Source organism: Euphorbia lathyris, chromosome 2, assembly GCF_963576675.1.
Source record: "Euphorbia lathyris chromosome 2, ddEupLath1.1, whole genome shotgun sequence".
NCBI lineage: Eukaryota > Viridiplantae > Streptophyta > Magnoliopsida > Malpighiales > Euphorbiaceae > Euphorbia > Euphorbia lathyris.
The window spans coordinates 118,238,759-118,248,456 of NC_088911.1; the positions used below are offsets into that span (position 1 = coordinate 118,238,759).

The following is a 9,698-nucleotide window of genomic DNA, read 5'->3' on the forward strand; positions in this document are numbered from 1 at the left end:
GGATGAAGTTTGGATTGCAAATGTCTCTCTACAGATTTGGATTTACGAGAAATATATTATTGTTTTGTATTTTTTACGCCTTTTATGGTTTCTTTTTGCTCTTTGTAGTCATTTTCATCCCTTTATGGATGTTGTATTTGTTTTAGCGTGTAATCGTGCAAGGTTTTTACATTTTGCTTGTTGTACTTGTTCTTCTATTTTCATCTAATGAAATTACAAGCATTTTCTCAAAAAAAAAAAAAAAAAAACTAGTTTGATGAGCTTTTAAAATTAGTTTATTGTTCTATCTTTTTTAAAGAAAATTTTACCTCTAATTATTACCCTTTACTTAAACCAATGTTATTTTGTTTCTTTAAAAAAATAAATTAATAATATTATAAACATATTTATCTAGCTATATTTTAGCGGTAAATGTTAATTAATAAATTTAAATTTATAATTATATTTTTAGAAATTATATTTCTATTCAAAAGTATATAGATCAAAATTAATAATTAAGCTAATGAATATTATAAAGAAAACTTGAAGAAAAATATAAAAATATTAAATTTTTGTTGTAGCAAAATATTAAATTATAAATTAACTTGTATATATTAGAAAACGCATTATATAATATATTATATAACATCCAAGATAATATTAGCAATTTAATTATAAAGTTTTTTTTATCAAAATATATGATCATAGATAAAAATTTCACTTTCATTAATAAAAATCTAAGAATAATTTTATTATTTAATTTTTTTTATGTATTATAACAATCTAAATTATAGCATGTGTTTATGCAATATTTTATAAAGTGAGTAAGAATATGAATTATTAAAAAAAGAAAATTATATCCATAAAATATCAACATCTTTATTTATAATTTTACACAGACAACTATTAACCATCAATTAAGTTTTACCAAACAAATATACACAAACATCTAATCAAATTTTTTAACCAAAAAGATAATCAATTAATGGCTAATGTAATAATTGATAAAAAAAAGGTTAAACATAAAAAAAGATATTTAGAAATTGTTTTATTAGATTAATTTAGTTTGCAAGTGCAAACTTAATATAGAAATGAGTTGGGAATGAGGATTGTGATTGAGTGATGATACAAAAGAAAAAGAAAATGATCCCACTGATTCACTATCAATTTTATCATTTCATCACACTCCACTCCATTAATACTAAAAGCCAGGGCCCATACTTTCAAAGTATATCCAAATTGAAATGGACCACCGTTAAAGCCCTTTCTCCCCATGGCGGCGGAGACAACGGCGGCGACGGCGAGTATGGTGGTGGTGGTGGTGGAGTGGAGCACATTACATTGGAACTAGAGAGAGAGAGAGAGAGAGAAAAGGATTACTAGTATTATTCCTTATTTAATTTTGATATATACATATGGAGAAGTCTGCAGGAGAGAGAACTGCAAGTTCGAATTATTCTTCTTCTGTGTATGATTGCTTTTAAAATTACTGAGTATGTCGTTTTGGACTCTTTCTATTCTGCCTTAGTTATTTATTTTCCATTGTTCCTTAGTACATCCCCGAGGCTGGCTGCGCGATCAGAGAGAAACAAAGAAATAACCTTTAAAAAGCACACACAGAGAGAGAGAGAGAGGGCCTTTTACACGTGATAAAGAAAGCACCAAAACCCACTTGCATGCGTGTATAAAGATTCATTATCATCATCATCATCTTCCTCCTATACCTTATAGCTTCTCTTTTCTTTTTTTTAATGCTTGAAACTGAAAACTGAAGAATTTAATTTTGTTTCTTTTTTAAAAAGACCCTAACTTTATCTCCCACTTTCCCTTCTTTTTAATCCAATCACGTTCTTTGCCACCCCTCTTCACTGCTTCTCTGTGTGTGTTTCTCTCTCTATCTCTCTCTATCTCTCTCATTTCATCAAGTGTTCAAAGTTTTGAACTTTGCTAGCTACTACTTCTTTGGGGGTACATTTTCAGATAGCGATTTGATTTCATATTCCTTTTCAAGGTTTATAAATTATTCCTTACTTCCCTTTGTAGTTTGTTTGTATATACTTCCTTGTTTTCTTCTGTGTTGTTCTTATGTTTTATCATGGTTTCAATACTCCCTACAAATTAACTTTCTACTACTTATTTTATTGCTGTTTCTTCTGTTTTTATCTTCTTGACTGTATTCATCTCCTTTCTTGCACAGTTTTCAGTTTTGGGTAGGGACAGATTTTAAGAATATGGTTTCCTCACCTGGGTATTTCTATATCTTGGGTTTCTAATAACATTTCTTCCTTTTGTTTGTTTATTTTTGTCCCTTTGATTTGTGGGTAGAGGTTTTCTAATAGAACCATCTAAACAAATTCCTTGGATTTTGGGGGAGTTTTGTATCTTTCGATTCCGTATTTGCTTGGTTTTTGAGATTTTCAGCTATAGAATACTAATTAACTAGTCATATCATATCATATCCTACCCTTCTTTTATATTATTTGTATTCATGTTTAGCCTTACCTATTCAATGTTTGGCAGTCAGGTGGAAAACCATGGTTTTGTATTTGTGTTTCCATGTCCTTTTTCAAATTGTTTTATACTATTTTAAAAACTAAAAGAGAGTAAACAGTTTGGTTACTGATTTTTCAAATGGGATAAGTGTAATAAAAAGACTAGTCAAAACCGTTGCGTAAACACCTCACTTACTTATTTTCATTATCCCTAAATTGTTTGCAGTTATCTATAATTTAAACTGACATGCATTTCCATTTTCTGATTTGTAGGGTGTTTTCCAGCAGAGAAAAGACTCCAAATTTTGCAAAAAGATAGAAGAGAAAGAACGTTAATTTGTGCCATTTGGTGAACTTGTACTGTTTCAAACACAAAGTTTGGTTCTTTGCGTGTAAATTTCTGTGTGCAGACAGAGAGAAGAAAAAAAAAAAGCAGCAATGCCCACAAGGCAAATGAAAGAGAGCTCTGAGCAGCACTTAGTGATAAAAACCCACTTGCAGAATACAATGAACCAACAACCTCAAAAACACCACAAAACTGCTCAAAATGGAAAGGGACCACCACCGCCACCGCTTTCTCAAGCTCAGACACAGACCTCACCTTCAACAAAAAACAGAGGAAGAAGAAGAGGAAGAGGTGGGAGAAAGTCTGATCAAGGAGATGCTTGTATGAGACCAAGTTCAAGGCCTTGTACTGTGTTGCATAAGCCTATGAATCCACCTTGTGATCTCTTGGTAAATGCTCCAAATGGGTCTATTGAGAATGCTGGAAATGTTTGTGAAATGCAGATGGGTTTAGGATTTCCTACTTCAAGCAAGTCCTTGAGTTATGCTCCCAGACCCGGTTATGGTCAACTTGGGACAAAGTGTATTGTTAAGGCCAACCACTTCTTTGCTGAGTTACCCGACAAGGACTTGAACCAGTATGATGTAAGTTTCTTTCTTTTAATGGGTTTTCGTTTTAATGCAGCCAAACCCTTGTTTTGGTTTTTGTTTTTTTGATTTTTTTTTGAATTTCTAATCTGACGTTAAAAATGTTAATGCTTCATGATCATTGCTCATGGTGATCTAGAATATTATCAAGGGGTTTTACATTTTTCGGTTTTATTTTTCCATGTCCTTCCAAATATGTGGCCCTTAATCTGACAATGGCCATGTTCAAGCCTTTGTTCATGCTTTTGCTGTGCACAGCAGAAGGAATTGAATAGGATTCTGGTTTTACTCTTATACTTTTTCATATTGGCATTAATGACTATTAATTTTGTTCTTATTGTTTGCTTGCCTTTTTCATTGTCTGTCACTTCTGTTTCTTGCAGGTTACCATAACTCCAGAAGTGGCATCAAGAGCTACAAACAGAGCCATAATTGCAGAACTTGTGAGGCTCCATAAAGAATCCGAGTTAGGAATGAGACTTCCTGCTTACGATGGCAGAAAAAGCCTGTACACAGCTGGTGAACTTCCCTTTGCTTGGAAGGAGTTCACAATTAAACTTGTTGATGAAGAGGATGGAAGCAATGCTCCCAAGTAAGTATTTCTTTTTTCACCATAAAATCTTCTCTTTGTTTTTTTCTTTTTATTTTGAAGATGACATAAGTAAAATTAGACTTATCATGTATGTAAAGCTTGGTTCAGTTAGTAAGTAAATTGACTGAACTTCTATCTAATTCTTTTCCAGGAGGGTGAGAGAGTACAAAGTGGTAATCAAGTTTGTTGCAAGGGCCAATTTGCATCATTTGGGCCAATTTTTAGCAGGTAAACGTGCTGACGCTCCACGGGAGGCTCTGCAAATTCTTGACATAGTACTTAGAGAGCTCTCAAATAAGAGGTACCACTTCTTACAAGTCTGATGATGTTAAATATTACTGATTCTCAAAAGTGCAAACAGTAACTTATTTCAAAAAAATTCACATTCGCTGCAGGTACTGTTCGATTGGGAGATCGTTCTTTTCACCAGATATTAGAACGCCCCAACGACTTGGTGAAGGTTTGGAGTCATGGTGCGGTTTTTACCAGAGTATAAGGCCTACACAAATGGGCCTGTCCTTGAATATTGGTAAATGGGACTTGGAAAATCTGACTTTTCAAAGAATTTTGTACAATACCTGTATTTGATGATGGTTCGGAGTCACGTATGTAATGTTTTTGTTTGTTTGTTCTGTTGTGATGTAGACATGGCTTCAGCTGCATTCATTGAGCCCCTTCCAGTAATTGAATTTGTTGCCCAGCTTTTAGGCAAGGATGTGTTATCAAGGCCATTGTCTGATGCTGATAGAATCAAGGTACTTTAATTTATTCTTGATACCATTTTATTGTTACCTAGGGGTTGTGGCTCAGTTTGTAGCACAAACCGAATATGTGGAAAGAGCTCTTGGGTTCGATCTCAACTAAAAACAAATCCAAAGAGGATACTAGTGCTTCCCTAAAAAAAAAAAACATTTTGTTGGTTCTTAATGTACTTAATATATAACACAGAGTGTTACTGTCATACCTTTAACAGATTAAGAAGGGCCTTAGAGGAGTAAAAGTTGAAGTAACTCACAGAGGAAATGTAAGGAGAAAGTATCGTGTCTCTGGATTGACATCTCAGCCTACGCGAGAACTCGTGTAAGTTTTGAGTACAGACTTGTATCTTCTTTTCTACTTGTCAGATAATTGAAGTTGAAGTCTCCATTTTATGAGAAAGTATGAATAGTTGAAATGTAAAATTCAGTGTGCAATTAAAATGTGTTTTCTCTTTCTGGGTCCTCTAATTGTCAAAGGTTTTCTTGTTTAGATTTCCTATAGATGATAATTCAACAATGAAGTCAGTGGTGGAGTACTTCCAAGAGATATATGGTTTCACCATTATACATACGCATCTGCCTTGCCTTCAAGTAGGAAACCAGAAGAAGGCAAATTATCTACCTATGGAGGTACGCTATTGACTTAAAAGTCATTGCCATTTAGTGTTGGCTCTGGTTGTGAATTCGGTTTGTGTTTCCGTCCTTTTTGAAACCCTAAGGATTCTTTGTTTTGGTTTGCCAGGCTTGCAAAATTGTAGAGGGACAAAGATATACTAAAAGGCTGAATGAGAGACAAATCACTGCCTTGTTGAAAGTAACATGCCAAAGGCCTAGGGACAGGGAAAATGACATTTTGAAGGTACATTTATTCTCTGATCTTATGTCTTTATCATAAAGACTTTATGTATCTGTAAGAGCAAAAGAGTTTCAGTTTTCTTGTATTGTTACTGTGTGTAATGCTCTTTCTTTGTTGATGATTATGTTTGCATTTTAAACACGAGCAGACAGTTCAACATAATTCTTATGACCAAGACCCTTATGCTAAGGAGTTCGGGATCAAAATCAGTGAAAAGCTAGCTTCTGTTGAGGCTCGAATTCTGCCTGCCCCATGGGTATGGAATTTCTTTTATACTAGTTATTTGTTTATAGTTCTCATCTGATCATCTCTTTACATTCTTACCGCAGCTAAAATATCATGAAACCGGAAAGGAGAAGGACTGTTTGCCGCAAGTTGGCCAATGGAATATGATGAACAAAGTATAGAACCAAAATATTAAGTTTTGTTTACTCTATTTATGATACAGGTCCTAATGTTGATCCCTTGTCTCATGTTTTTCGTGTGCAGAAAATGATTAATGGAATGACTGTAAGCCGGTGGGCATGTATTAATTTCTCAAGGAATGTTCAAGAGAGTGTTGTTCGCGGGTTCTGCAATGAACTTAGTCAGATGTGTCAAGTATCTGGCATGGTATGATAGTTTTTTTTTCCTATCAGCTGCAAATCGAAATGGTTGTGTTTATCAATTTGTTCTGTATGACCATCCTCACATTTTGACTAGATTGGGTATTTTCTTTTGGGTAGATCTTTATTTGAATTTTTGATTTTGTTGCTGTTCGATAGGAATTCTATCCGGAACCTGTTATTCCTATCTACAATGCAAGGCCTGACCAAGTGGAGAAAGCTTTGAAGCATGTTTATCATGCTTCCGCAAACAAAACCAAAGGAAAAGAACTGGAGCTTCTGTTAGCTATTCTGCCTGACAACAATGGATCCTTATATGGTATGCATTATATCTCTCAGCATTAAGTGGCTACTAGAGTATCCATATTTGTGCTTTACAATGCATTTTTTGCAGAGCTTGATTTGCTTGGTTTGAGAAAAAGAAAATGAAGATATGATTAAAATGAAAATTACTATTTTAATATGATTCTTTCTTTCAGGCGATCTCAAGCGGATATGTGAAACTGATCTTGGATTGATATCACAATGCTGCCTTACAAAACACGTTATTAAGATTAGCAAACAGTATTTGGCTAACGTGTCCCTAAAGATCAATGTCAAGGTTAGATAAGTAAAAGATTATTAGCCATGGATTGTGATATTGTATGGACATGTCTATAATTTACTTGACAAAATTACCTTTGCCTAATATTAGTCTCGGAGTTATGTGTACCCTGGATTAGCAATGCGGTGAATTTTTTTGTAACTTTGATGCAGATGGGTGGTAGAAACACTGTTCTTTTAGATGCCATCAGCTGCAGAATACCATTAGTTAGCGATATACCTACCATTATATTTGGAGCTGATGTAACTCATCCGGAAAATGGAGAAGACTCGAGCCCCTCAATTGCAGCTGTAAGATCTTTTACCAATTTGCTGTTTCATTGTAGCCGATTTCTCCGGCTAAGCATGGAATCTGGTTGCTGAGAAGTTTCTTCCTATTGCAGGTAGTAGCTTCTCAAGATTGGCCTGAAGTGACAAAGTATGCTGGATTAGTTTGTGCTCAAGCTCACAGGCAAGAACTTATACAGGACTTGTACAAAACCTGGCAAGATCCTGTTCGTGGCACAGTTAGCGGCGGCATGATCAGGTAGAGGAATTTAAGTTACTCGAAACAAAATTCCCAAATGAATTCTTCTGGTCTCTTTTGTGTAGTATTATATTACTTCTTGCTTCTCTATCTGATTAATGGCTATTTCATTGTTCAGAGATCTTCTGGTTTCCTTTAGAAAGGCAACAGGACAGAAGCCATTAAGAATAATATTTTACAGGTTAACACTCTTCATGTTCTTATTGGGAGTCATGTCATTGGGACTAAAATATTTTATGGTGATATTTATATATTTTAATTTTTGCAGAGATGGTGTAAGTGAAGGGCAATTTTATCAAGTTCTGCTTTACGAATTAGATGCAATCCGGAAGGTAGAAATGCAGTTTTGTGTTTCATGTTGTCTCAAAATTAATATGGAATGTAGTTGAATGAATTGTGATTCTAACAAGTCAATATTTCTTGAAGGCTTGTGCTTCGTTGGAACCGAACTATCAGCCGCCTGTTACTTTCATCGTTGTACAAAAGCGACACCATACTCGATTATTTGCTAACAACCATAGGGATAGGAGTAGCACAGACAAGAGCGGAAACATATTACCTGGTAAAGTTTATAGTTACCTTACCTCTACTCTAATTTTGTGCATCATGGAATACTTTTTCGATCTTTCGTTTCCGTTTAGCTTCTACATATGAAAACTATTATTTTTCCGTGATAAATTTAGCTAAAATATTTTTATTTGCAGGCACTGTGGTTGATACAAAAATCTGTCATCCGACAGAATTTGATTTTTATCTATGTAGCCATGCTGGAATTCAGGTAGAACCTCTTTCGCACTTCCTTTGTGTATCTCATGTCACATTAAAATGAAATGCTTGGCTTGGCTGCTCTATAATTGAACTTGATTTACTTTCTTTCCGATTTGACAGGGGACAAGTCGGCCTGCTCATTACCATGTTCTGTGGGATGAGAACAACTTCACTGCTGATGGAATCCAGTCTTTGACAAACAATCTCTGCTACACATATGCAAGGTGCACTCGGTCGGTTTCTGTTGGTAGGTGTTCTTGTGCTTGATACCTCAATACTTCTGAGACTCCTGCTGCTTTTAATGTCAATTGTAGAGACACCTTTTGTCTGTGCTCGTACTAAATAAATTGGCACGCGTTTCTCCTTGCACTTGTGATTCGAGTAACTAAAATGCACGTTTCCATGCAGTTCCTCCAGCATATTATGCACATTTAGCAGCTTTTCGTGCGAGATTTTACATGGAACCTGAGTTGCAAGAAAATGGGTCGACAGGAGGCAGTGGGAGTCATGGGACGAAAGGAACACGAGCAGGAGAAAGTGGAGTGAGGCCATTGCCGGCGTTGAAAGAGAATGTGAAAAGAGTAATGTTTTATTGTTAGGGGAAGGAAGGGTAGTAGGAGGTAGGAGATGGAGCAGTGAAAAAATTTCCTTTGTAAATGTAAGCTATATAGATTGCAGTGCAGATGTTCCATTTTAGGGATGGTGGGACAAGCACCCAAGATAAGATTATAGATAGTTGTAGTTGTTCTGTTTAAGTAGCCATTCATCTTTCAAGTATGTCAAAAGTAGTCCTTGTAAAGAACTCTTATATTTTATTTTATGATCAATCTATATATGTAGGAAATTTTGCCCCATCTTAACTCATAATCTTATATTTATTTATGTTTTTTATTTTCTTTAAAATTTATATTATTATAAATAAAATAATGGAAAAACGGAAAATGTGAAAAATGATAAAAAAAAATATTAAAATCTTGAAAGCATAAGAAAAATAAGAAAACATGAAAAGTTAAAAAAACATTAAAAACAAATAAATAATTTGTTTTTTGGTTGTTTTTCATGGTTTTTTTTTTTCAGTTTTCACCGTTTTCTTTCATTTTCTTGTTTTTTCATCTTTCATTTTTTTTTGTTTTTTCATATTTTTCACATTTTTTTTCCATTTTCACAATTTCTGTTTGTTTTCCCTATTTTTTGTTTTTCCTTTTTCTTTACATTTTTCCCGATTTTTATGTTTTTTTTTTCATTTTTAACATTTTTATTTTATATTTTCCATGTTATTTTTTTTTTCGTCGTTTTGTAATTTTCACGTATTCATGTTTTTCTTTTTCGTTTTATCTGTTATTATGTTTAAAAAAAAAATGGATTAAACTGGTCAGGTATCCAATCCGTTTATTTTAGGGTTAGTTGAATCCAACAACATACTATTTTTCTAAAATTAATTTTCCTAACAAAACAATAAGAAAAAATTAGAAAAACATTTTTCCAATATGTAAACAAATAGTACCTCAGATTTTGGAATTTTTTTATTCTAGTTCTTATGCATCCTACTAATGAAAAATGGACAAATTACCATATAGTTCCTCAAT

The 9,698-nt window shown here is 33.9% G+C and overlaps 1 protein-coding gene across 5 annotated transcripts; it reads left to right on the forward strand.

Moving 5' to 3' along the window:
- The first annotated feature begins 1,212 nt into the window (after positions 1-1,212).
- Positions 1,213-8,966, forward strand: LOC136219665 (protein argonaute 10). 5 transcript variants are annotated; one of them, XM_066007147.1, is made up of 22 exons: positions 1,213-1,472; positions 2,745-3,401; positions 3,788-3,996; positions 4,148-4,297; positions 4,392-4,525; positions 4,642-4,751; positions 4,970-5,076; positions 5,246-5,384; positions 5,497-5,613; positions 5,759-5,866; positions 5,940-6,011; positions 6,100-6,222; positions 6,375-6,534; positions 6,695-6,816; positions 6,972-7,109; positions 7,202-7,344; positions 7,463-7,525; positions 7,613-7,676; positions 7,771-7,906; positions 8,049-8,122; positions 8,233-8,359; positions 8,521-8,966. In XM_066007147.1, exons 2-22 carry the CDS (start codon positions 2,910-2,912, stop codon positions 8,709-8,711), a joined length of 2,979 nt encoding a protein of 992 aa, XP_065863219.1. In that variant the 5' UTR covers positions 1,213-1,472; positions 2,745-2,909; the 3' UTR covers positions 8,712-8,966. The 5 variants fall into 5 exon arrangements, with proteins under 5 accessions (XP_065863219.1, XP_065863222.1, XP_065863218.1 ...); XM_066007150.1 differs by having other exon boundaries at positions 1,213-1,447; XM_066007146.1 differs by lacking the exon at positions 1,213-1,472 and adding an exon at positions 1,545-1,990.
- The last annotated feature ends 732 nt before the right edge of the window (positions 8,967-9,698 follow it).

What these genes read in the sequence shown, in the direction of transcription:
- LOC136219665 (XM_066007147.1), top strand. Translation starts at nt 2,910, where the DNA reads ATGCCCACAAGGCAAATGAAAGAGAGCTCTGAGCAGCACTTAGTGATA. An exon ending in AGGACTTGAACCAGTATGAT is followed by an intron (nt 3,402 to 3,787) that starts GTAAGTTTCTTT and finishes TGTTTCTTGCAG; the next exon opens with GTTACCATAACTCCAGAAGT. An exon ending in CAACAATGGATCCTTATATG is followed by an intron (nt 6,535 to 6,694) that starts GTATGCATTATA and finishes TCTTTCTTTCAG; the next exon opens with GCGATCTCAAGCGGATATGT.